At 40.6% G+C, this 27,856-nt stretch overlaps 2 protein-coding genes across 4 annotated transcripts in view; one reads left to right on the forward strand and one right to left on the reverse strand.

Annotated features, from left to right (window-relative positions):
• Window positions 1-857: 857 nt before the first annotated feature.
• On the reverse strand, window positions 858-27,505 carry LOC134656936 (ubiquitin recognition factor in ER-associated degradation protein 1). 3 transcript variants are annotated; one of them, XM_063512492.1, is made up of 7 exons: window positions 27,483-27,505; window positions 7,618-7,732; window positions 6,508-6,662; window positions 3,588-3,717; window positions 3,287-3,429; window positions 2,699-2,902; window positions 858-1,015 (listed from the first exon to the last, which is right to left on the reverse strand). In XM_063512492.1, the coding sequence occupies exons 2-7, from the start codon at window positions 7,718-7,720 to the stop codon at window positions 860-862; spliced, it is 891 nt and encodes a 296-aa protein (XP_063368562.1). In that variant the 5' UTR covers window positions 7,721-7,732; window positions 27,483-27,505; the 3' UTR covers window positions 858-859. The 3 variants fall into 3 exon arrangements, with proteins under 3 accessions (XP_063368562.1, XP_063368561.1, XP_063368560.1); XM_063512491.1 differs by lacking the exon at window positions 27,483-27,505 and adding an exon at window positions 7,812-7,925; XM_063512490.1 differs by lacking the exon at window positions 27,483-27,505 and adding an exon at window positions 7,812-7,919 and having other exon boundaries at window positions 7,618-7,738.
• LOC134656978 (clathrin heavy chain) overlaps window positions 8,383-27,856 on the forward strand; it is a 61,973-nt gene continuing 42,499 nt past the window's right edge. Inside the window, exons 1-6 of the mRNA XM_063512543.1 lie at window positions 8,383-8,764; window positions 9,937-10,162; window positions 17,944-18,198; window positions 22,094-22,282; window positions 23,443-23,587; window positions 24,795-24,904. Coding sequence (XP_063368613.1) covers window positions 8,723-8,764; window positions 9,937-10,162; window positions 17,944-18,198; window positions 22,094-22,282; window positions 23,443-23,587; window positions 24,795-24,904 — 967 coding nt within the window. The 5' untranslated portion in view covers window positions 8,383-8,722. The remainder of the gene's footprint in view (window positions 8,765-9,936; window positions 10,163-17,943; window positions 18,199-22,093; window positions 22,283-23,442; window positions 23,588-24,794; window positions 24,905-27,856) is intronic.

The raw sequence follows: 27,856 nt of genomic DNA on the forward strand, positions 1-27,856 counted from the left end.
ATGTACGGAACCCTTGGAACGCGAGTCCGACTCGCACTTGGCCGGATTTTTGAAAAAAAAATTACTAAAATGTAATATTTGACGTTTTTTATGGTACTATCTACTATCTTGACATCCGCGTCCGCATCCGCATCCGCGGATGTGAGTCTTTAAAAATCTGCATCCGCGGATGTCAAAAAATCGGCATCCGCAACATCCCTGATAGAAAACCAGTACCGGGAGCACTCCTTACAAGCATGCACAGTCGACGCTGACGCCGACCGCCATTAAGTGAGTTTTGTTTTAACCATAGATAAATGTAGTAACAATAGAGTGCTCACTCCATACATCAGTTTTGGTACTAAAAAGATTATTATTTTCGTAGTCGACATTTAGCATCGAATAGCGGAATCATCAGTACCACTACTTGATACTAGATGTCTAGTGAGTCGCGACTCACGAAAATTGTATTGAACCACAATTTACAACTAATATTAAAACAAAAGGAGTTAAAAATAGAGTTCCGGCTAATATGGTTATATTATTAAGTGAAAATTGTTGAGCATTAGACTTTTGGGTTGGTGCAACATCTATTGTCAAGTAGCAGTACTGATAATTCTGCTACTCGATGCTAGATGTCGACTATGAAAATATACTTGGTCAACCAGATCATGACAGTAGAAAAAGGCGGCAAATTTGAAAAATGTAGGCGCGAAGGGATATCGTCCCATAGAAAATTTGAATTTCGCGCCTTTTTTTACTGATAGGATTTGGTTGACCAGCTATAATAGTCTTTTTGGTACCAAAACTGATGTATGGAGTGAGCACTCTATTTTTTTCTCTATGGTTTTAACTAATGGCGGTTGAGAGGCGTAGATGATTAGTTAGTCTTGGCAGTGCGCAGCGTGAACCCCTCCCCCTTGAAGGCCTCGAAGGGCTGGGTGGGCGTGTCCTCGCGCGCGCTGGACGGCCGCGTGCGGATGAACCGGATCGTGCCGATCTCATACTCGTAGTCGGGGATGCCGCGGACGTAGGGCTGGAAACCAATAGTTCAAGTTTCAAGTCTAAAGTAATACGTATATATTATGCACCTTAAGCCCCGTCTCCATATCGCGCGGCAAACCATCGAATAGCCGGTTTAAACTCTCGCGCGAGCCACGAGACGAGACGCGAGTCCACTGTTTACACTCGCGTTCGGCTTGTCATTCGGTTATAAACCTTATGCCGTGCCGTTAGTGTTTAAATTACATTAGCTCGACGAGCTTGCGAGCCACGAGACGAGCCGCGAGCCCACCGCTTACACTCGCGTCTCGTGGCGCGGCTCGTCTCATGACTCGTGCGAGAGTTTAATTCGCCTAGAACATTGGCTCGCGCGGCAGCCGCACGCAATGGATACCGGGCGCATCGAGTTTGCTCGCGCGGCAGCCCGGTATCGATTGCGCGCGGCTGCCGCGCGAGCCAATGTTCGATGGTTTATACGCGCGATATGGAGACGGGGCTTTAGTTCTACAAATATAATATTGACAAAGGGAATAGAGTGTATAGAGAGTTACTGTCATGGTAAATTATGTTGCCATAGAACATTTACTGCCATCTTTCGATAGAATATTAAAACTGTAGAACGCAATTTGACTTTGATCCTTATTCTTTCACTGATATGTGTTAATTGGTAAAATATTGAAATTAACGCCATCTACTCGACAGTAGGTCAAAGGTTATGGCGCCATCGCTCGAAAAGATTGCACCACACCTATGGCCTACTGTCGAGTAGATGGCGTTAATTTGACAATCCGTCTCTATTTCAAATTCTCTTTGATATTGACAACGCGACGGTGGGAAACTTGTGCCAATGCCAATGCGATATCAGAGTTGAGTATTGAGGGGACCACGGATTATTTGCACGACGGTCCCTGACCTTGATATGGGTTGTGAAGATCTATAGAAAGGACAGATGAGTTGCTGTGATGTTCCACGTCGCCCTGGGTCTCTCATTAACTCTCATTTCCAAGTAAGTTTTATAATGTCACTGGTCATACCTGTCGACTTTGCGCCGCGGGCTCGAAGTCGCTCTCACTGGTCAACTTCTTCTTGCCATCCAGCCGGTTCCCCTCCCCCTTGAAGGCCACAAAGCCGCTGGGTTCGGGCATGAGGGCTGCGGGGTCATGTTCCGCCTCGCCATGGGTCTCTTATCATAAACTCTTATTACCTGTCGACTTTGCGCCGCGGGCTCGGAGTCGCTCTCGCTGGTCAGTTTCTTCTTGCCATCCAGCCGGTTCCCCTCCCCCTTGAAGGCCACAAAGCCGCTGGGTTCGGGCATGAGGGCTGCGGGGTCATGTTCCGCCTCGCCATGGGTCTCTTATCATAAACTCTTATTACCTGTCGACTTTGCGCCGCGGGCTCGGAGTCGCTCTCGCTGGTCAGTTTCTTCTTGCCATCCAGCCGGTTCCCCTCCCCCTTGAAGGCCACAAAGCCGCTGGGTTCGGGCATGAGGGCTGCGGGGTCATGTTCCGCCTCACTCTGGGTCTCTTATCATAAACTCTTATTACCTGTCGACTTTGCGCCGCGGGCTCGGAGTCGCTCTCACTGGTCAGTTTCTTCTTCTTGCCATCCAGCCGGTTCCCCTCCCCCTTGAAGGCCACAAAGCCGCTGGGTTCGGGCATGAGGGCTGCAGCGTCATGTTCCGCCTCGCCCTGGGTCTCTTATCATAAACTCTTATTACCTGTCGACTTTGCGCCGCGGGCTCCGAGTCGCTCTCACTGGTCAGTTTCTTCTTCTTGCCATCTAGCCGGTTCCCCTCCCCCTTGAAGGCCACAAAGCCGCTGGGTTCGGGCATGAGGGCTGCGGGGTCATGTTCCGCCTCGCGCTGGGTCTCGTGGCTCGTACGCTCCTCTTCCTTGTAGCCGACGGGAGATTCGAATTCTACCTGTTAGGATACAAAATCGCGTTAGTATCATTATTACTACGATGCTGTTTTAAGAGACCTCTATAATAAGTACCAAATGATAATGATAAATCACTCCGTGGGATAAAGAACCACACCACCACAAATGCGACCTTATATAACTTAACCCGCCCGGTAATAGCCCGGTGGAGATGGGTGCTTACCTGAAATAAAATCAATTTATTTTATTATTTTTAACCCTTTATAAGGCATAAGGGTGACAGAAATGTTCAAAATAATGTCGGAAATATATGTAATTATAGGTTGTTTGACAAGCCGTTCAGTACTCAGCAACACACTTAACTGACCAATGTATACCTTACCTCCTTGCCATAGGGTTTACAAACGTTCAATAGGGGTACTCACGTTCATATCGCACTCGATTATGATGACCGCGTTCCCGGGCTTGGTTTCCAGCACGCACAGCTCGTACACTTTGGAGTTGTACTTGATGGCGATGACGTCACCGGTGGTCAGGCATGAGAAGTTACGGAGGCAGTTCTCCAGTACTGAGAAGCGAAATTATATAATCAGTCAGGGCAACAGGGAACAGCATGTGAGGTGAAGATCCAAAACACAATGCACTGCTAAATTAGTGTGGTTCTAACTTTGGCTTTTATCTTTTATGACATAAATAATCTGCCCAGTGGAGATGAGTGTTATTTACCTGCTTTAGGATTGCTTATGTCTAAGAAGTCTTCAGAAAGCGGCTTGAATTTGGAGAATGTGGCAACGGGCAGGGACACACTCTCAATCTGGAGCAGAGTTCCCTCCTCCATCACCAAATTGGCCATCATCTGTAAATTAATTCATAATTCATAATAATTCATAATTCGTTTATTGTCTGTAGAACATGGGTATATACAATGATGGAACATTAAAATATAGAATCACCATGGTCTTGCCATTAGGCGTACAAACAGTCAAACTTATAACTATAACTACTTATTACTACTTAATACATAAGTCATGCAGAATACAATATTTTTAAGTACATTATTAGTTAACAAAAGCGGTCTCATATGTTAAAATGTATCACTAAACTAGTATCATTAAACAAATACAATACCATAGACTGCTAAAGAAATAGTTATTTGTACAACAAGAGATCAAAGTTTAATATTTCTTCGAGTGCTTATTTTGAGTCCCGTGCAAGCGAAAGATTCTACAGTAGATTCACGAGCGTAGCGAGGAAATAACTTTGATCTCGTGTAGTTCACAAAACTTTTCACCTCAGCAGTGAGAACAATTTTGCTCACTGTTTTTAAGTAGCAAAGTACCCTTGTTCGAGCTGCTGAGGTGAAAAATAAATTGTGCGTTAATATTTTATTATTCCCAGACTGAAAAATTACCTTTCGCATTCCAAGCGTGATATGGACTATAAAAAAGATATCTCAGGACTGTGAGTATATAGCCCCATCTCCATATCGCGCGGCAAACAATCGAACATTGGCTCGCGCGGCAGCCACGCGCAATGGATACCGGGCTGCCGCGCGAGCCAACTGGACCATTATGCCGGCCACACACACTAGGTTATAACCGATGGTTATGCCTGCACAGTTTACTTGTGCAGGCATAACTGAACGTGTGTATGACATGACTCCTTGCCTGCGCAAGCAAACTCCTTGCCTGCGCAAGCAAAATTGAAAATATCAAAATTTATATTTTTTGCCTGTCGGTTGTGCTTGCGCACTTCGCTTGCGCAGGCATAACTGAACGTGTGTGGCTGGCAGGCTTGATAGGCTTCAGTTATCCAGTGATTGCCGAGGGGATAGGTCGCAAGTCACTGTGCAACAATGTCGTCTCGCAAACGGAATGCAATTGTAGAGGATTTTTAGGGTTCCGTAACCAAAGGGTAAAACGGGACCCTATAATTACTAAGACTCCACTGTCCGTCCGTCCGTCTGTCACTAGGCTGTATCTCATGAACTATGCTAGTTAGACTGTTGAAATGTTCACAGATAATCTATTTCTGTTGCCTCTAGTACAACAAATAAATACTACCGGCCAAGTGCGAGTCGGAGTGGGGCTCCTATGATTTTTTTTCCGTTTTTATAGATAATGGTACGGTACCCTTCGTGCGCGAGTCCCACTCGCACTTGGCCAGTTTTATTATTTTTTAAGTGTGGAGTGGATTCATGGTTTGTATGCGTGTATGGCTGACGAAATATAAACCTAATAACGCTATTGCGTCGACGTCAACCACCGCTACCGGTGCCATGATGGTTTGAACTGAGAGTTTGTGCAGGTTTGTCGTTACGTGTGTGTGCCCTATGGAACTCGGTCGTGCCTGTTGGTTTTGCTTGCAGGTTTTGCTTGCACAAGCAAAACCGACACGCAAAACCTAGTGTGTGTGGCCAGCTTTAGCCGGGTACTGACTGAGCGAGCAGCCTCGCGAGGAAAATCCTCGGTCAGTCAGGACGTGTCTCGCCCGAGGTAAACGCATGTCCGAGCGTTGTCGGTTTTTCGACGCGCGGCAAAGGAATGTTCGCGCGCAGTTGGGACGGATGTGTATATATTTCATGGATAATGAAAAGTGTCGTACTTTAATTAAATTATACGGCACTAAACAGTTTCTATGGAACAGTAAATGTAGTGATTATCGCAACCGATCATTTTTCTATTTGGCTATACCTACTTCGTTCCGAATAATTTATTTTTGTGATATAATGTGGTCGATCATCGGATCGCCTGCCGCGCTATAGTTCAAGATGTTGTCAAAATTGGCTCGCGAACCAAAATACAGGTTTGCCGCGGTCGGACAATGCTCGCCGCGCGATATCGGGACGCGGCTTTTGAGATTTTTAGCAAATCCTTAGACATGCCTTTGCCAATGAAGGCGACAATTAACTTATTTCTCGTGCAAAATAGAACTGCTAATATGAATATATTGTTTGAAGGTGAATTTTCCAAGAACCCAAAATGAAATATTTGTTTTCATTTAAAAAAGCATGACCATTTTTTCTTGGCCTTGCAGACACTATTCTTGCTTTGCATCAAGCATGATTAAAAAAACCGGCCAAGTGCGAGTCGGACTCGCGCACGGAGGGTTCCGCACCATCAACAAATATAGAGCAAAACAAGCAAAAAAACGGTCACCCATCCAAGTACTCACCCCGCCCGACGTTGCTTAACTTCGGTCAAAAATCACGTTTGTTGTATGGGAGCCCCACTTAAATCTTTAATATCTGGGTGACCGAGCTTCGCTCGGAAAACATATAATAACTCGGAAATGCGCGTTTTCCCAGAGATAAGACCTAGCTAGATCGATTTTTCGCCCCCGAAAACCCCTATATACCAAATTTCATCGAAATCGTTAGAGCCGTTTCTGAGATCCCCGAAATATATATATATATAAATAAATAAACAAGAATTGCTCGTTTAAAGGTATTAGATTTTATTCTGTTTTTAGTATTTGTTGTTATAGCGGCAACAGAAATACATCATCTGTGAAAATTTCAACTGTCTAGCTATCACGGTTCGTGAGATACAGCTTGGTGACAGACGGACGGACGGAGAGCAGAGTTTTTTACCCTTTGGGTACGGAACCCTAAAAATAACCGGAAGCAAAAATAAATTGAACATACCCAGTGTGGCAAGTACACCTTCCCCTCATCAGCCACAAACTCCAGCACTCCGCAGTGTGTGGACCTCTTGGACTTCTTGTTGGTCAGTTTGAAGATCATGGGGTACTCTATGTTCAACCTCGTTAGCTGCTCTAGCGCTGAGGGTGGCATGATTACTGGAAACACCAATTAGAATCTTATTCGCATCCTTGCCGTTTCCATGTCATGGTTATGACAATTTCTTTAACATGACTACCCTTAACACAATCAGTGCCAGGCCTGGCTATGCGCTACGAGCGAAGCCAATATTTAACATGGTAAATAGTACCTATGAACAGAACCTGCCTAACGGGTCACTGGCAGTGAATGTGTTAAGAGCGGAGTACAATTCTAAAAAATAATTTTACATAAATAATTAATGTAAATTATATTAACAATAGTAATAGCCGGGTCCACACAGCGAGCATATCCGCGAGGCAATTTCCTCGCGCACAAAATGGCCAGTGCAGACATGCCTCACCCGAGGCAATGCTGCGGCCAAACCAATCTTTTGTATTACATAATGATATATTGCAATAGGTATCAAATAATATATGTTCTAGTACTTTTCAAGAAGATATTATGAGTCTAGCCTTTAATAGGAAGAAGAGAATCGGAAATTGTAATAAAAAAATATTTTTTTGCAAAATTGGTAATTATGTGACATCATGGCTATTATCTACTACATACTCTTTGATATTGCTTACACAGCAGATGTATAATTTCTACAATACCTACACATATAACAACATTACTGAAATTAATGATGAATGAAAACTGATAGATGAGGGCCAAGATTAGGGTTGCCAACCGTACTATATTATATAGTATTGTACTATATTTTGGCTCTCTGTACTATATACTTTTGGAAAAATATATAGTACGCTATAATACTATATTTCCGATTAAACGTATGTTACACTTATGTTTAGTATTTTATCTAAAAGTACCATATTTTTTTGAAATGTACTATATTTTTGATGCCCTATTCTGGAAAATACTATATTCTACCAAAAAATAGTTGGCAACCCTAGCCAAGATATGCCTCCCAATAACTCCTTTGTAATCATAACAATTTAACTATTCGCTAACTTTTGCCTCCTCTCTCAACGTCCTGTCTCTCGTTTCCTGGCAGCATGGACACTGAGAAGCATCTGTAGGTCATGTTGAAAGGCCTGGATATTTCATGAAACATGTTGAAACCAAACTGAAACTAAAACGTGTATGTTAAATAATTTATGAATAACATTTCATATTCTATAGTATACAACTACACTAATTCCTACCATTTTGGTATTGTTTATTAAGTTTACTTTATCAGAAACAAAGAAATTTTAATTTATTGCAATATCATGCACACACAATCCAGCAGTAGAAAATAAACATCGATTTGACAGCTGACAGCTGATGTGACCATGATGTGACACAAAGGAGGACTTATTCAATTGCAAATCTAAATTTTTCATCGAAATCTAAAATATATATGCAAGAATAAAGTTTTTTTGTGAGAGAAACTTACGTTTTATTAACCTTTGTTTTTTAGTTTCTGTTTTTATAAAAAACGTAGACGAATTGATTTATTAAATTTTATGTTTGAATTTGTCCATTGTCATTTTTTTGATGCAGACAGACATCCCTAAACTGTTAAGTGTTGCTAGAAGTTTTAAGAATGTCATAACATAAATTGTCTTTAGAGAAAATAAACCGAATAAATTTCTATACCTATAATTTTTTAACGAAATTTAGCTTTAATTTATTGTAGACTGCTTGTCAATAAAAGCTTAATATTCATTACAGTATGATTGTGAATGCATCGATTACTCATCGCCGAGTCTACCTTTCTTTTTCTCTCTGATATCTGCCATTTCATTTGTATATGTGGCAGCTGCGGGTGTTGTAGAATTTTTCGTAATTTCTCCACATATTAGAGAAGTTATCAAGCCCTATTTTTCCTTAATGTAGAAATAAATCGATTGTGTGAGTGAATAAATAGCTACGTCATTATAAATCCATAAATTATTTCATAGATATCCGGCCGTTGTCATTCTCGCTTTCAAGTAACGCCATGTTGATTGTCAAAAGTGTTTTCCGATGAGACAGCAGTGAAAAGATTTTTTTGTGTTATCATTTCAGACTGAGATTTCGAAAAGTCGCGTGTAATTTAAATCGGTGTAGTTAGAGTGAAGATCTAGCAGCCATGGCGCAAGTATTGCCTATTAGGTTCCAGGAGCACCTGCAGGTACGTACGCCCATCGATTCGATGAACATCGACGTATAGCGGCTTGACGGCGGTGATAGATGATTCAGTTGACGAGCAGGGGGTGTCTGATGGATGTTTAATGCATTATTATGTCGTGTAGGGAACAATAGTAGCTGGTAGTGACATTGCGCAATTATGGTTGACAGTTTCCACCCCCTGCTAGCGCCGTCGGGAGTGGGTGCCCGGTATTGATTTGCTCCACATTCGACTCTGGATCATATGTTTCCAATTCGTTGCCAAAATACATTAGGCAAAGTCAATACCACGCTTTCGCCCACTTAATTTTATAGAATTCCTCCATGCCAACTTTTACTTTGAATGAAAAACCTTTACTCACTTTACACATTCATTGATAACGTATTTCATTCATAGTCTCAAGAGAGCATCTTACTATTTTCCTTGAAATCACAAGTTTTCAAATCTTACTGGAATCCAATTGAAAGGTTGAAAGAAAGCAAACATACTGAAAAATTACCTAGTTACAGAATTCGTATTATTTGCAAAGAACATATTCAACATTATCTCCTACATAAGATAATAAAGATATTGAATAAGTAATGCTTTTATTTTTTATTGTTTGTTTTTTAAAATAAACTCCAAAAGCTAATAAAATATGTGTATGGCACACATTTTCTTACAAAATATATTTCCAACTAACAGGTAAGTATCAAATAAGCCTAAGTTCAAACTACCCCCTTTAATGTTACTTGCCAGTTTATCAATAGGTATCTAGTCTCATAATTAATGACAAAAACACTATCAACTTATTCTATAAAATAAGTATTAGACTGATTAGTTAGTCAGTTGATAAATAACTACCAAATGATTTGGTTTTCACCACCAAACAAAAAGCATTATTATTCAAATAAGACATACACTATGTTTTCAACCAAAACATACCACATTGTCGGTCGATAAGGTTGATTCCAAATTTAAGCTATATGAACAATAGGGCTTTACTGACAACCAGCAATAAGTACCCCTTTGGTTGAGAATGGCACATATCTTATTACACAACATTGCTATAATGGAGCTTTAAAATTAAAAGGATGTAAAAACCATTCCTTATTGCCACGGTATTTACACCCTTAAGACTTCTATGATAAGAAATAAACAGGTCTGTCAAACAATAATTAATGTAATTGTTGCAGCTTACAAATGTTGGCATCAATCCAGCGTCCATTTCCTTCAACACCCTCACAATGGAGTCTGACAAGTTCATCTGCATTCGCGAGAAAGTGGGAGAGAATGCGGAGGTGGTCATCATTGACATGGCGGACCCCACCAATCCCATAAGAAGGCCTATCAGTGCTGATTCTGCTATTATGAATCCAGCCAGCAAGGTTATCGCGCTGAAGGGGAAGGCTGGTGTTGAAGGTAAGATGTTTATTATTATAAATTAGTATAAAATCTACTTTTTGTTATTGCTGGTTGCCATAGTTTCCCGGGTCAGCCGTTAATCTTTTCATGTTACCTACAACACCTATAGAAGTTGCCACATAAGCCTTAACTACACTAAATTGATACACCTGCACAAGACAGAGTTAAATTTGTGATTTTTAACCCCCACGCAAAGAGAGGGGTGTTATAAGTTTAACGTGTCTGTGTATCTTTCTGTGGTATCATCGTATCTCCCAAACAAATGAACCGATTTTCGTTTAGTTTTTTTTGTGTCATAGATATATTTTTCCCGAGTGTTCTTAGCCATGTTTCATGAACATACCCCGGCCGGCGAGAGCAAAAATGCGTTGACAGCTTAATAGTGCGAGGACACACACTTTGGTCGATGTCGATAAAAACAACACGATGTACTGGACCACCGTTATGATATGCAGAAGTATTAATTATTGTTGTAAACAAAATTAAAACCAAGTGTTGAGTATGATAAATTGATTATAATTGTAATCAGTTGATTGAAATAGTATATAAGCTTAAAAATGAAATGAAATGTGAAATGTGTGTGTGTAAATAATAATTTTATGTTGATAGAAAATTGTTTTAGGGTTATTTTTAGAAACGCGTGGAGGTATCAAGTTGAAATAAATAACAAATACTAATGGCTCAGTTTAAAAAAAAAAAATTGTGCTTAATTAAAAGTCGACTATTCTATCGACATCCATATGTCGATAGAATAGTCGATATTTAATTAAGCACTAGGAGCAGACGCATTTTTGCTCTCGCCGGCCGGGGTATGTTCATGAAAATCTGTTCAGCCGTTTAAAGATCATCAGCACTTATAATCTTATAGTCGGGGGGTTTTTATAATTTTTAATTTTGGTTATATAGAATTTTAATTCACAATAATGTATTTTTGTGGCGTCAATAGGTCTCTGTGTAAGGGTTGTATTATGGTTGACATTTTTTTTCCTAACACAGTCTTCTCCTGAGACCAAATAACAAAGAAATGTTAATCGTTATGGATTATACTTCGTTTTTTTAGCATTAGAAATAAGGTAAACAATCTTGATGTGTCTTTTAATTGAAAAACACATTTTAAAATAAGTTACGGTAAATATGTAACAATTATGAATCTAATACGATCTTTTATAGTCTTCTACTTTCATAAGTAATAGTTATTGATTTTTAAAAAGTGTTTTTCAATTAAAACACATGTCAAAATCGCTTACCTTCTTCCAAGTTCTTTCTAATGCTAAAAAAACGCACTATAGATGGCACCCAATTTTAAAGCAAAATTTACGGTGTAACTCTCACGTCTTTTTAGTCACGTGTTTCTGGTGTTGGGTGACCCAAACTCGCCACGTGCCCGCCTAAAACGAAGTACACATGCAATGCAATGAACAGGTTAAATCGTTAAAGAAATCATGGGCCCTAGAATTACATATTCCTATTCTTCAAATACTCAAGAGCTTCACTGGAAAAGGATTTTTTGAAATTCTACTCGAAGTGGGTGAAAATATGGTTGAAAGTTTTTAACTTCTAGGCTAGGGACTACAAATAATCACTTTTTGTTATCAGGAAGCAATAATTAGAACTTTAGCATAGTGATAACACTGTAAATGATTATTATTAAAACATCTGCCTCCAGACTCTATTGGGTGGTTATCTTTATCAGTCATGGATGTGGGTTCAATACAAACAAGTGGCGCTTGGATGGGGCTATGTGGGCGAGGACCAATAAACATTAGGAAATATTCAAGTGTTTTGCTTAAATTAATCTTGAGTTGTATTCAGAACGTTGTTTTTTTAGTTGTCGAATATTTTCCCTCAGTGTTCAATAAAATGTGATTGATAGTTCTCTATCAGAACAATATAAGTGCAGTTTCACCATATGTTCTAAAAAAATTTCTACTAACTTACGAAAACGTATGGTAGGTATTTTCGTAACTCAACGGAAAATTACATAATTTTTTTTCGTATCTATACCTCGTTTTTTTTGCATTGGAAAAAGGGTAAACAATCGACGTGTCTTTTTACTTTTTTATCGATCATCCACCAATCCTTTTTCCAACAATTTGGCATAATATTCAAAAGAATAATAACTTGTTACATCATGCCACCCCTGTCGGGATAAAGATAACAGCCCCGGCAATGACTCATGCATACATTACCCCGAATTCAGTGTGTTCGTTATTGTTTACTGTTGGCAACACGCCCCGAACTGACCTTTGCATTTATTATGAACTCTTCATGTGATCTCGCAATTAGGAACATACGTAAATGAGGCATTTCCTCTTTGTTGGACGTAATAAATATGCAACATTTATGTTGACCATTTAAATAAATAAACATTAAGTATTGGACTTTCTTACTAGGGAATGCAACCGAGTAATGAAAAAACCGAGTATCGAGTTTAACCGTCGGTTTTTAACCGATGCAAAACGGGGGTCGGTTTCGGTTAAAAACCGCGAGTTCGAGTTTTTAATATTTCATCGAAAATCAAACTTTTCTTTGAATCTAGGTGTCAAAATCAATAATTTGCGATATATTTAAGTGTATATGTGGTTACCTGATTCTAGAAAGAGATACTAAAAATGATGATGTTGAAATTGTTTTTCTTTAGCCTAGTCGATATTGACCCTGCCTACTATATAGTGGCCCGGCCTCAAATTCTAATGTCGGCCGTAACATATAGTTACAATTTATTTCATTGAAAAAGACAGTAAAAAGACAAATAAATAACTTATGAACTAAATACATTTATGAATAATACTAAATTAAAACTAACAATCCTAAATATATCTAAAATAAAACAAGGAATATAAAAACTACTGAGAGAGGCCTCCCCGCGCTACCCCTGGCGCAAAGGTGCCCATCACACTCGCTGCGTTACCGCATTGAATTGCGATGGACAGCCTTTGCACCAGGAAAAACCCGGAGCGCGTGTCAAGGCCCCTTTCTTGTAGGCGGCGACCTACTTCCCTAAGGAAGGTTTTTGCCTCTGCGCACCAACCGGACGTCTCTACGGCTACTGGGACGAAAAGGTAATTAGTGAGTGCTGAGTACTTTTGATGTTTATGTAGGGCCGCCACCTCAGCGGCTGCGCCCGCCGTCCGGATGGTGCGACAAACGTGTGAGGGGGCAAAAGTGCTTAGAGTTACACACGTAGCGTCCCATAGTAGACACTTGCCTTTTTCCCATGGCACCAGTGTCAGGCCGTCAGGCCTTTTACCATCCAACCGGCTGAGGCCTGGCGGTTCTAGCGTGGAGGGGATGTTTGCCGATACTAATGCCCTGCGGATGATGTCGTTCAAGGCATGGTGTCGTGGGAACCTCCCGGCGCAGCGGCAACAGCTCAGTGCGTGATGACCATTACTCTCCACCATAGAGCCACAGATGCACAAATGAGGTTGACATACATCGCAGCCCAGACGAAAAGCAACGGCCACCCGCAGTGAGTCGTTGTCGAGCAGAGTGCCAAGATTTGGAGATGGGAGGGCGTGTAACCAAGCACCACTTTCAGGCCTCGAAGCTGCGTTTAGTCTGGCCCTATCTGCACCAAGAGCGTTTGTCATTAGGGAATCGACGATCCGCTTGATGCCCACGACGTCCCAACAACGTTGGAGGAACGGTTTTTCGGGTACGGACGCACCCGAGTTGAGAGCCATCCAGGCCAACTGAGTGTCAGAGGCATAGGGTATGGTAGTCCTTTCTCCATCCAAAGATAAAATTTTAGAGACAAGTTCTACAACCCCTGCCGCCGACGCCAAGAAGGCCGGAAGACTCACGTCACGAGCGCGGCGTAATCCTAGGCCACCATTCCGAATAGGCAACGATGCCAAATCCCATTGGTCTGTGTTAAGGGATACGTTAAGCAGACACTCAGCCGATTCTTTTAGTGTACGGTCGAAGGAGGCGATATGTTCGGGGTATAGCCAGGTTGGTTGGTACGGTGCGGAGAAAATATGTTAGTCTGGGAACGGCGAAGCAGGACCGTAACACAGTAAGGGACACATGAGCTGATAGGTTTTTAAGCCTTTCTTTGGCGAAACAACTCCTTGTTCTCTTATTTGGAAGGCTTCGGGAACGGCTTCAGGAATGGTTAGTGAATACATCGTAGAGAGCTTATAATATGTATTATACCTAGATAAAATGTGTCGTTCTCAAGTAAAATATACCACGTTGTCGCTTACCACAAGGACGCTCTGACAGGTTATTAGTATAGAGGTGCAAGCAAATTTCACCCTTATGGTAAGCGAGGATGTGGTACCTTTTACTTGAGAACGACACAAATAGTATAACTGTATATATAATTAGCGAATAAACACTCGTGTGATCTTTTTCAGGAACTCACTTCGTTCATTTCATAAACCTAAACTCGTATTTGAATGCCTTTAATTATGTAGCAGTCACATAAACTACTATTAAATGTATTTCTGTAATAGTTCAGTGTCACCAATGTACACGTACAGTCACGCTTCGTGGTTGTTGAGCTATTTGGTTAGTGGTTCTAGCTAAATTGGACTTTCCATAGCGTAAGTATCAACAACCAGTTTAGCTAGGACCCTAGAGATTACTCGGTTTTTAACCGATTTTCGGTTTCGAGTACGAGTTTAACCGAAGCAAAACCGATACTCGGTTATCGGTTATTTTGCATTCCCTATTTCTTACACAGATTGGCTAAGCCCTAGTAATCAGACAACGATATATTATATTAAAGGGGCGTAAAATATTTAAAAAAATAAGTCATATATTTACGCCCTTGTCGCTCAATATAGCTATAAAGCGATAGAGATTAGAGAAAGATATAAATATTCGAATTTAGATGTTCGCGGAAGCCGTTCCGTTGAGAGTCGCGCCTCCTCTTGAAGTGCTGCGACGCCCCCTTTGGCACCGCGCAGCTGAGCTTGAAAACCTTTGATCTAGCTAAAAATTGCCTAACTAATAGCGATAACGACAGTGACATGTACAGTCAGCATCAATTAGGCCTAAACCAAAGAGGCCCTATTATAGCAATACGTCCTGACCAGCTATCATGGTCGCATTTTTATCACCTGTCATGCCATGCGTCACTTTCGCACTTACATATTTGTTAGCACGTGACAGCCATGGCGCCAAATGGATGGTGTTTAGCAAAAATGTGTCAACCCACATTCATTTTGCAATAAAATGTCAACTTTAAGCGTCATATTTTTGAGTTGACATCTTATTGCGTAATTAATGTGGGTTGACACATTATTGCTAAACACCATCCAAATGATAATAAAGAGCCGGCCATCGTAGCCCTACTGCTTTATATTTGGTCACTTTGGCTGCCACTATCTGTTTGATACTGACCTACCAAATGAGTTTATTAGTGACGAACTCACTGCATGGGCGTCGTTTACATCGGTTTTTCGTCATAAAATTATTAGCAAGCATGTATGTCGATAGGTTGCTCCCAACCTGTACTTGGTTTCTTCGGCCATCTGAGCAGGACAGGCCCAGATAGCCTGGAAAAGCTCATAATGGCCGCCGCAAGGAAACGTAGGGATGGACGTATGGCCACGCGCCGGGCGGACAGAATAACGTCAGAGACAAACGCCACACTGCAGGCTAGCATGCACTGGGCCCAAGACAGAGCGGCTTGGAGAGCACTGGTGAAGTGATGTGTCCACATTTGTCACGTCCCTCAGCCATGTGCCAATAGAAGACTAGCGCTGGAAGCCGCCAGCAACATGCTGAGATGAGGCCATTTCGCCAATAAATTGTATTATATTCTATTCTATGTAGCCATGGACATGTAATAACTTTATAACACCTCTATGTAAAACCCTTTTTATGTACAAATAAATGATTATGATTATGAGGATACGACAAGGAAGAAGATTTCGATAATAATTATTCAAATGTCATTACAATGGAGGCTAAGAATATCTATTACCGCATTTGACCTTTTACATTAAGTACAAGTGTACCTATAAAGACATTCCCGTATTGATTAGGGCGCGCACGTGGGCGAGGAAATTAGGACAGCTCGTAACAAAAAGCGGCCAAGTGCGAGTCGGACTCGCCCATGAAGGGTTCCGTATTTAGGCGATTTATGACGTATTAAAAAAAAACTACTTACTAGATCTCGTTCAAACCAATTTTCGGTGGAAGTTTACATGGTAATGTACATCATATATATTTTTTAGTTTTATCATTATCTTATTTTAGAAGTTACGGGGGGGGGGGGGGGGGGCACACATTTTACCACTTTGGAAGTGTCTCTCGCGCAAACTATTCAGTTTAGAAAAAAATGATATTAGAAACCTCAATATCATTTTTGAAGACCTATCCATAGATACCCCACACGTATGGGTTTGATGAAAAAAAAAATTTTGAGTTTCAGTTCGAAGTATGGGGAACCCCAAAAATTTTTTGTTTTTTTTTTCAATTTTTGTGTGAAAATCTTAATGCGGTTCACAGAATACATCTACTTACCAAGTTTCAACAGTATAGTTCTTATAGTTTCGGAGAAAAGTGGCTGTGACATACGGACGGACAGACAGACGGACAGACAGACATGACGAATCTATAAAGGTTCCGTTTTTTGCCATTTGGCTACGGAACCCTAAAAACGGAATTGGTCTCCAAAGGCCGTTTGGTTACGGCTGCGAGGATATTTGGAGATATCGCGTTTAATTTGCGACATAATTATCACCCCACCCATTTTTCATTTGCGGGCGCCATTTTCAAAATAGCCTATGACACTACCAGAATTCTGACGAATTCGACCACACTTCATATCATATGTGTGCACCAGAATTGTTAACCTAACCGGTGACATACCGCTTGCCCTTAATGGTCAAATGGGCCAATTGGCCCACCCTCCTTTTCACTAATGCCTTGTGCTAAGGTTTCATAAATTAATGATTACCTATCAAGTACAAAGTTTTCATAAATATTGGTTAGATTTGTTTACCTCAAGGTAATCCGGATCTCTTTTTTGTGTCGAGGTTGAGATGTGTCAGTGTTACAAATAGCGTTAATATAATGCCCACTTTAATTTTATCAACAAGGTACGTGAACTTCCTGAGCTCAAAAGTGCCAATAGTTAATTAAAATCATTGTGCGGTTCCGTATTAATTCATACAAAGTGAAATAATCCTACTGAGAGTACTGAGTCGTTAACATTGTCAAATTATCAACACAAGACAATCGCGCCTGTGCGTGTCACACAAACGATTTGTTTAATTATAGACCTTATTCAATTGTAATACGGCGTAGATTAAGGCTGTTAATAACGCCTGTACTAAAAGTATCTTTGTTTGTTCAGGCATTTTCGACTGTAACCTTTAGATACTTTCAGTCTTTGTTCTAAAATCTGATGCTTAGATATGTATTGTACAGTGAAGACTTTGTTTTATTCATGATTATACTTAACATTGTAATTGACGTTTTTAAATAATAAGGGTAATTATGCCCTGTAGTGATACGTCACATAAACATGGAACTGTAACCCTTATGGAGATAGAGCATTGGGTACATTTTCCTAGTCCATGTCTCTTCCATCTTATTCTTTTGGGAAATCATATTGGAAGAGAGTTCTTCTTAGTCGATAGTATAATTATATTATGAACAACTAAAGAGTAAAACGTACTCTGATAACACCTTTGATTACTAGATAAGAAATTTAACTGTACCAATGAGTCGTGCGTTATCAAAACCATTTATAGTTATTCCATACTATCCCAAGGTACTCGAGCAAACCATTGAACTATCCATATTGTCCACAGCCCAAAAGACACTACAAATCTTCAACATCGAGATGAAGTCCAAAATGAAGGCCCACACCATGACCGAAGACGTAGTGTTCTGGAAGTGGATATCGCTGAACACACTGGCCCTGGTGACCAAGATGTCGGTGTACCACTGGTCTATGGAGGGAGACTCGACCCCCGTCAAGATGTTCGACCGGCACTCGTCGCTCGCCGACTGTCAGATCATCAACTACAGGACCGATCCGAAGCAGCAGTGGTTACTGCTTGTTGGTAAGTGTCACCTAGCATAATGAAGGGCCCCGGTGGATATAGCTGAACACACTGGCCCTGGTGACCAAGATGCCGGTGTACCACTGGTCCATGGAGGGAGACTCGACGCCCGTCAAGATGTTCGACCGGCACTCGTCGCTCGCCGACTGTCAGATCATCAACTACAGGACCGATCCGAAGCAGCAGTGGTTACTGCTTGTTGGTAAGTCTCACCTAGCATAATGAAGGCCCCCGGTGGATATCGCTGAACACACTGGCCCTGGTGACCAAGATGTCGGTGTACCACTGGTCCATGGAGGGAGACTCCACGCCCGTCAAGATGTTCGACCGGCACTCGTCGCTCGCCGACTGTCAGATCATCAACTACAGGACCGATCCGAAGCAGCAGTGGTTACTGCTTGTTGGTAAGTCTCACCTAGCATAATGAAGGCCCCCGGTGGATATCGCTGAACACACTGGCCCTGGTGACCAAGATGTCGGTGTACCACTGGTCCATGGAGGGAGACTCCACGCCCGTCAAGATGTTCGACCGGCACTCATCGCTCGCCGACTGTCAGATCATCAACTACAGAACTGATCCGAAGCAGCAGTGGTTACTGCTTGTTGGTAAGTCTCACCTAGCATTTATAATGAAAGTCTGTAAGTGGGTATCCCTAAACACACTGGTCCTGGTGACCAAAATGTAGCACTGATCCCTCCTCCTTCCAAGCCAAGCCGTCCTCGAAACGTTGGAGGTAAATTTAAAACTTATTTTTATGCGATTAACTCGATTAAGTCCCGTCGTTGTGAATAATAACGAGTGACAATCGCGAAAGAGCAAATCAAATTGGTCCAACTCTATCTCTTTTGACGAATTGCAAAGATAAATTGCTATCAAGTCCAGTAATCCAGTCTCAATTAAAAAAAAATGACGTTAGAAATTTTGTGAAGTATTTCGTCCATTTTCATAGACGCACCAATCGCACCATAGACTTCGAAATTGGATTAATACGCCAACAGTCGAGTAGTTTAATAGCGAAGACTTCCGTTGCATACTCGTACAATTGGTTAAAATAAACAATGTCTCATTCCAACTGTACTCAATACTCGTCGCGACCCGTGAATGAAGTTATGAATCTGATTCAACTCGGCTCGCTATCTCTATCACACATCAGACTTGGCATTATAATTGGAGAGAGAAAGTAACAATGCCGTCGCGAGCGTGTCAAGAGTCTTGTTAAACACATTCATATGGTTTCAAGCTTTGACCTGTCCTACGGTGGGATTGAATTGATATCGGTTATTGACTTAGTGAAGTGAATTATGTCGGGCAATATCTAAAGACGGTCAGGCACGCGAACAACGCGAATGTAGAACATAGATAATTTATTTAAAAAAGTAGTCAAAAGAATTTAATTACACTTCAATTTCTTGTCCAAAGGCTCATAACAATGGACTTTATTTTATTTTATCTCTGTCTTGTGTTGGCCTTTTTTAAATAATAGGCCTTTTTAGGGTTCCGTAGCCAAATGGCAAAAAACGGAACCCTTATAGATTCGTCATGTCTGTCTGTGTGTCTGTCTGTCTGTCTGTCTGTCCGTCTGTCCGTGTATGTCACAGTCACTTTTCTCCGAAACTATAAGAACTATACTGTTGAAACTTGGTAAGTGGATGTATTCTGTGAACCGCATTAAGATTTTCACACAAAAATAGAAAAAAAAACAATAAATTTTTGGGGTTCCCTATACTTAGAACTGAAACTCAAAATTTTTTTTTTCATCAAACCTATACGTGTGGGGTATAGGGATAGGTCTTCAAAAATGGTATTGAGGTTTCTAATATCATTTTTTTCTAAACTGAATAGTTTGCGCGAGAGACACTTCCAAAGTGGTAAAATGTGTGTGTCCCCCCCCCCCCCCTGTAACTTCTAAAATAACAGAATGATAAAACTAAAAAAAATATATGATGTACATTACCGTGTAAACTTCCACCGAAAATTGGTTTGAACGAGATCGCACCGACTCGTACTTGGCCGCTTTTTTTTGCTTGTATGTAAATTCAATTTTGACGTGTAAAAGTGCCCTTGTGGCCTATTTGCTGAATGAATGTTGAAGTTGAAATACAACTTTAAGACAAGTTATTTCAGTATAATTGTGTGCCAAAACCATCAATGACAAAAATCGGAGGTCTCAGCTACGGATAACAATAGGCCTCGTACAGAATGACCTGCATAAATTTACTATTATCACCCACACACGCGGCTCAACGCAAAAAAAGGTTGGGGAAACCTGCATTAAAAACTTTAACTCTAAAAAAGGTAAACACCAGCCCCCCGTCACGGCGAGTGAATGAAAGTCAATTATCTCTTTCACGTCTCGGTGCACACTACTTTGTGCGCCATTTTGAAACTTGCCTTTAAAAATAGCAGGATGTTGTGTTACACTGTACAGTCAGCGGCGTACGATCTGATTACGATACTATAGTGATTGTGACATACCGATACACCATATTGACTCTTGGGGCTATTTGAAACAAATAGAACTACATAATTAACATGCTTCAAATCCTAGGATTTAGTAAACGTTTAGCAGTAACTTCAAATCCTAGGATAGAATCTAACTATCGTAAATGTATGAAAAAGTTTTATAGAATAAGTCTTTTTCAACTACTTGCAGTAGGTACATATATACAACTCTATTTACTCGCACGTCCTTAAATTGTGTATGTGCACGACCAACTGGACATAAACAAGAATTCATGAAATTTATGATGAATCAGCTGAAACTGTTTTGGTCTAAGAGGTATGCAATTTATAGAGCAACGAAATCCCTCTAGTTAGTATGCCATACTATCATTATTAATTAATCCGGGCGCCTGGCAGCTGTCTAGCGGTGGGTGTGGGAGTGGATGGGCAACAAAGTGGTTATAAAATCAATTGAAGGTGTGCAATTTATAGAGCTCTGTGTTTGGTGTGATATAATAGCTAATTATGTATTTAATTCAAATATAACAATGCCAGGCGTTTTATTTGGGGGAAAAGTAGTGCCAGGTGATGAAAATACACAATCACTTTGTGCGCCTTCAGGAAGTACTCACAATTGCTTTACTTTATAGATTGTGAGTCAGGTGCAATTTGCTCGTGATCTTCCTACAGGCGCACAAGTAATTGTGTATTTTTATCGATTTTTATCACCTGGCACTACTTTTCCCCCATATAAAACGCCTGGCATTGTTATATTTGAATTCATAACCGAGCTCAGACAAGTGCAAAACCGAAACGAACCAGTTTAATTAGAACCCCGAGAACCGTAGCAACAATGCGATTAGATATATCATAAACTCGTTAACCAAAGCGTTTGACTCATATGCGGTCAGTCGTTTGTAATTACTCGTACACCGTTGATAAATGGAGTGTCCGAATTCGAATGATGTGTGAAACTTGATCGATTTGGATAATTTGGTACTATTGAGTATCAATGTCAAATCGTTACATCTGCTTTCAATTTTATCAATTTGGGCAGTATTTTTGCAAGATGTTTAACAAAAATACAATAGCTCCAGAGCAATGAAAACGCATCCTTTGTATGTTGATTTTCGAACAGTGAGCTATATTCATTGATATTAAGTTTACAAATCGAGAGATCTATCGATAAAACGTGATACACACCTGAGGGAGGGCCTTGTTGCGACTTTTGCAGCGATAAAATAGGGTAATTTTAATACGGCCGGTGTCGCGCGCGATGCGACAGCCCGCAGTATATAGCACGCACATATTCGCAGTTTAATTGTTACTTTCAGCAAGAAGTCTTAGATGTAAGATGGCCAAGTACCAGTGTTAAAAGAGCCCCTATTACGTAGGCTTGGTATATTAGATATTACACTTATTCAGTTTCTTTAATATATTGTTATTCCACAGGTATCTCCGCCCAGCAGAACCGCGTGGTAGGCGCCATGCAGCTCTACTCCGTAGAGCGCAAGTGCTCACAGCCCATCGAGGGTCACGCGGCCTCCTTCGCCACGTTCAAGGCCGAAGGCAACGCTGAGCCGTCGACACTGTTCTGCTTCGCCGTGCGGACCGCGCAGGGCGGCAAACTCCATGTCATCGGTGAGTTGACTGATCCTAGGATTTCACCATTGGCGCTGTGTAACTCTACTCCGTGGAGCGCAAGTGCTCACAGCCCATCGAGGGTCACGCGGCCTCCTTCGCCACGTTCAAGGCCGAAGGCAACGCTGAGCCGTCGACGCTGTTCTGCTTCGCCGTGCGGACCGCGCAGGGCGGCAAACTCCATGTCATCGGTGAGTTGACTAATCCTAGGATTCCACCGTGGGCGCTATATAACTCTACTCCGTAGAGCGCAAGTGCTCACAGCCCATCGAGGGTCACGCGGCCTCATTCGCCACGTTCAAGGCCGAAGGCAACGCTGAGCCGTCGACGCTGTTCTGCTTCGCCGTGCGGACCGCGCAGGGCGGCAAACTCCATGTCATCGGTAAGTCGACCAGTCTTTCTGGATACCCATTTCATCATCAACCTACGTCAATTGAACACATAGACTCCCATGACACCACTACTCATCCCGATCTTCATTCTTCAGGTCTCCTCTTCCAATTCCTAGTTCCTACTTGCCTAACGAATATCGGAATATTAGATTACATTACTGAAGCTGGATTTGGTCTAAAGACTTTATTATGGTTGGATCAACAATTTCTTGTTGTTATTCTGTCCGGTCAGCCAAGAGACAATATTAGCAAAGTTTGTTAGATTTGTTGTACAACATATTAACTCACATTTATAGACGGGTCTAACGCGAATTTTGTTCACATACCTTTATTTACCGACGTTTCGACACAGGTTTCACTGGTCATGGTCGCGGCTAACTGATGTCCCAGCAAAACCTGTGTCGAAACGTCGGTAAATAAAGGTATGTGAATAAAATTCGCGTTAGACCCGTCTATAAATGTGACTTAATATGTGTTCAAAACGCGAAAGTTTTAAATATTATATTGTTGTACAACACCTGCTTCTGACACGCTTGGTAGACGACCCTCTATGGAAAGGGTTTACAAGTATCACAAAAAAGCGTGTTTGGTTAATTTAAATGCCTAAAAATCAGGTTTTTAATGAGTGACCCAGGAGAAATTCTCAATTGTGTACAAAAGGAAGTTGGAAGATATTTATACCAGAAATAGGCACACTTTTTGCACAGACTAACTTAGGGAAGGTATTTCGCTGGACAACATACTTATAATGTATTTTTTTCCGGACAGAGGTTGGGCAGACACCGGCGGGCAACCAGCCGTTCCCCAAGAAGGCCGTGGACGTGTTCTTCCCCGCAGAGGCGCAGAACGACTTCCCCGTCGCCATGCAGGTCTCCCCCAAATATGACGTCATCTATCTCATCACCAAATACGGGTAAGTAAACATTGGCTTACAAATGTAAAACCAGACAGCATATTTACTATATTTTATTGAACAAGTTATAGATAGCGTTATGTTTTTGATAAAGCTTTCAATTCTTGACCTTAACTGTGCTAGCTTCGCCTAAAGTGGTTACAAACCGTGTAAGTAACTCACCGTAGAATACGCATACAACGACACATCGACATGATAATGTCAGCACCATTAAAATTAATAATTAGTCCCACTGTTTTTTACCTTTGGGTATTCGTTAATGATCCTGATTCCTGATTAATTTCATTTGCCTCTCTCTAAATTACAAAATCTATATACGTATTATGTATGCAGACCGCCGTTAAACGGCATTTTACTACCTACGCCCGAAATATTATCCATACATATTTCTTAGCGTAAATCCTTAATAGGGATGTTGACAATTTTTTGGAACTGGTTATATTTTGTAGATAGACACGTAATAATTACAGAAAAAAATATTAAAAAAATATATTCATTAATTTTGAATAAAAAAACATGTATAATAAGTTTCGTGTTTAAATTTCGCGCCTAAACGCTCCAAACTGTCACGTGACCTTGATGACGTAACGGCGTTTTAAACAAACTGCTGTCCGTCATTTTTTTAAATTCTTTATATGGCAACTGACAATATTTTTTAAAGCGTTAACACACTACCGCATCGGACAGCGACCTTCTTTATCGCTCTAACTTATAGCTGCGTCCTTAACGCACCACCTTACACACTATCGATTCGTGCGCCGCACCGCACCAAGATTGCGTTTCGGTACGATAATCTGTAGACACTTAGGCAGGTTTTATAACTTGTCTTTGGTGATTCCACTGTGATTACGTCACGCGCTCCGATTAGCGTTTACAGTCACGTGATACTGGGCATTATTTTAAATACTTTTGATTATTTTTAATTAATTTATTACGCATATTTACACTTCCAAAATATGATTTTCTGCGTTCTAATATTCCCTGCTATGGTAAAAACATAACATGTTATATATTCGCGATTCATGTCAACATCCCTATTCATTTGAACTAGTGTTTGTTTGTTATGTTTGCTCTTCCAACTGAGGTTAGCAACCTAAATACACAGCTTATGTTCACCGAAAAGAATAAAGAGAATTTGTTTTCCCTGATTTGAAACACCTTTAAAAAACACTAACCTAAACGAAGGTTGCATTCCCGTTCCCAACAGGTACATTCACATGTACGATATCGAAACCGGGACCTGTATCTACATGAACCGCATCTCTTCGGACACCATCTTCGTGACGGCGCCCCACGAGGCTACTGGCGGTATCATTGGTAAGTACCTATGCTACCTATATTACCTATACCAAACCACCAAATCAAACACCTTTACCAAACGAAGCAAGAAACTATTTCGTCACAGGGGAGATGGTCCTCTTAGCATTGGTTTGCAATCCATCTAGGAATAGGATACTCTAAAATAAAACCTGGAATGGAGTTACCGTAAGGCGCCAGTAGGGTACAACCTGAAATAAGCGGCAGATTCCTGCAGCCGACCTGCCTCCACACGTATTGTCTCGCCTTTCCTGTGGGATAAGACAGTGAAGCCGAGAGGGTAATGCAGGTGCTGGGCATCCTGCGTTTCCTTAATTCCGTCCCAGGCGGTGTAATTACACCATTAATCGTCTGCAATAAACGCTAAGGCCAATGATATTACCTATAATGATATCTTCTTATTTTTCCGACCTTCCTTAGACGGGTAGATTGGATTATCAGACGGCACAGAGGTCCCGTAATTATCGAAATAACTAACACTACTACGCAACAAATCTAGTGCCGTCTAGACGTCGATGCATAACATTGACAGATAAAATATAAACGTAAATGAGGTCTTCTATTTATTTAATCGTATGGCATTCATAAAATTCATAGTCGCTTTACAAATTTACAAATTAATATCTAGGTTCTTCACCCAATGAGGTCTTCTAGTAAGTCATAAGAGTTTAATTGGTTAACGAAATATAAGACATTTTAGTTTCAAGTTTATTATTACTATATTCAGACTTTTTGATGCGAATACCAATAGCAATAGATTGTAATTTGCCTATTCGAACAACCTATTCAAAGAAAAATAATTAACTAATAGCATTTACCTCAAACATCAACAATGTATTGTTTTTTTTTTACGAAATCTAAGGTTCACTGCCCGCTACAGTCATAACTTTTCATTTTAAACCCATTACCATTTAAAACAACAAAAATATATTCAGTTATTTGCGAAAATGGAATCTCATTAAGAAATTCACAAAACATTGCATGTCCAAGTTCATGCCGCAGTCGTTGACCCGGTATCGAGCGTTAGAATAACAAGGTTGTAACTATTAATACACCATCATTACGATACAACTCTTCTGATATTAGCCGCGAGCCACAGACTACACAAACACCGCATTATGAAGCGTTTACAAAGTCACTGCTATTGACAAATGTACTTATAAAATGCTACAATTCGAGCAGCAGATCTGAATTCTCATGGAATTCTCTTCTCCACCGCGGTTTATAATATATAACAGCCTAGGGGGCCTAGCCAAGAAGACAATAGTGTAATGTATGGAAATTACTACGTGACATTTCATAGTACCTGTCATGCAGATACATTTTTCTTTTCGTTTGGCGTTCGTCTAGGTACGATTATCAACTTGGCTAGGCCCCCATGCACACCCCTAAAGCTAAAGCTACATCACGTTTGTAAATATTTTTAATTTACACAAGTACTTCTAAATTAAATAAGTGGTCGCGCTCCCAAAGTCGTAATGTTTGGATGAATTAGAAATAGTTCTAATTCACACGAGTACCGGTCGTAATTGTGGGCGCAAATAAAATATGCGGTCGAGCCCATACTAAATTAGTACGGGAGCAATATGTGTGGTGACCTCAATTGTGTTATATGCGCCGTCTAGAACTAGAGGCGGTCTGTGCCGCAAGTTCAAGAGAACGATATTTCGCGCCGACGCGCTGAGATGCCTCACGGCGCTGGCCGAATACAGATGAGGGCGGAGATGCCTTGGCCTGTATTGAATTTGGAAATTAATTTTACGTCACAGTAAGTGGTAGGCAAGACGTAAAACTTTAGACAAACCACGGGCGGTAAATCGTAAAGCCCCAGATCGCATATTTATGGCCCTCACCGTCGGTTCGGGCCACAAACACCTGCGATCTGGAGCATTCACGAATTCACCTCATCACATACCTACTATTCTTGCCTATCGGTGCCAGTACCACGTGGCGCAGTTGAATCGAAAGTAATAATATAAGTATCGATAAGTCTACTACAAGAGTGACGCAAATTACCGTTTCATTGTGATAATACATCATACTTTAAAAATAAATTCGGTAGCTAGATCCTTAATCACTCACATGACCGCTTTGTTTAGTTTAATGCATATGTAGTGGTATACAAAAATAAAAACAAATGAAAAAGGTTATAGGGTAAATCCACGGTGACTCACGTTACTTTGTAGTCACTATTCCTAACAATCTTGTCGTATATTTGAGATCAAGAGCTTTCTACGTCGAAAACTTGATAATAATATCACAGAGTACATTACTGCGAATCATTTATCGAAGTACTTTTTCTCCATCAAATTATAAAAATTGGAGAAAAGTGGAAAATAACTCCATGACTCACGTTACAAGAAATGGACACGGAGTTTTACGCCTTTTGTGTTTATTGATTTCCCTTTGATTATTGAATGAATTAGTTTTAACAAAATAACAAAACAATTACATAAATATGCAAGCTTCTTTAATAGTTAACCAAATAAAATCAAAGATACACCCTTATTTAAATAAAATATAAAACCTTACGAACTCACGTTACAGCGATTTCGTGAATCACGTTACTTGCGACTACCTAGAATATTTTGATATTTTTTATCATTTCTAGCAAACAAATAGCATATTTTTTACTTATTATTATTAGAATTAGAACTTTTCTGATACGTTATTTAGCTCTACCCAAAGCTTGGCGATTAATTAACATCGAAGATGAGGATGCAATTGAACTATCTAAGGCTCTTGCTTATTCAGCTTTTTTCTTTGATCTATATGTTTTTCAACTCTTTTTCTGGTTTTTTCTCTTTCATCCTTTATAAATTGGTTTTTCTTTTTTTGAGTCATGTTATCTAGCAACTTCTTCTTTTGCCTGATTTTTTGGCGGCAAGCCTATGTTTTTTCTTATACTCTTCGTACTTTCCGTCGTCTTTCAGCTTCTGTCTTCTTCTTTTT

This window comes from Cydia amplana, chromosome 19 (genome assembly GCF_948474715.1).
Source record: "Cydia amplana chromosome 19, ilCydAmpl1.1, whole genome shotgun sequence".
NCBI lineage: Eukaryota > Metazoa > Arthropoda > Insecta > Lepidoptera > Tortricidae > Cydia > Cydia amplana.

Bases quoted from the DNA above. Each gene is read 5' to 3' on its own strand.
- LOC134656936 (XM_063512490.1), bottom strand. The intron at 3,430-3,587 runs GTAAATAACACT...TTCGCTTCTCAG, and splicing joins CATAAGCAATCCTAAAGCAG to TACTGGAGAACTGCCTCCGT. The intron at 2,903-3,286 runs GTGAGTACCCCT...GTATCCTAACAG, and splicing joins TAATCGAGTGCGATATGAAC to GTAGAATTCGAATCTCCCGT.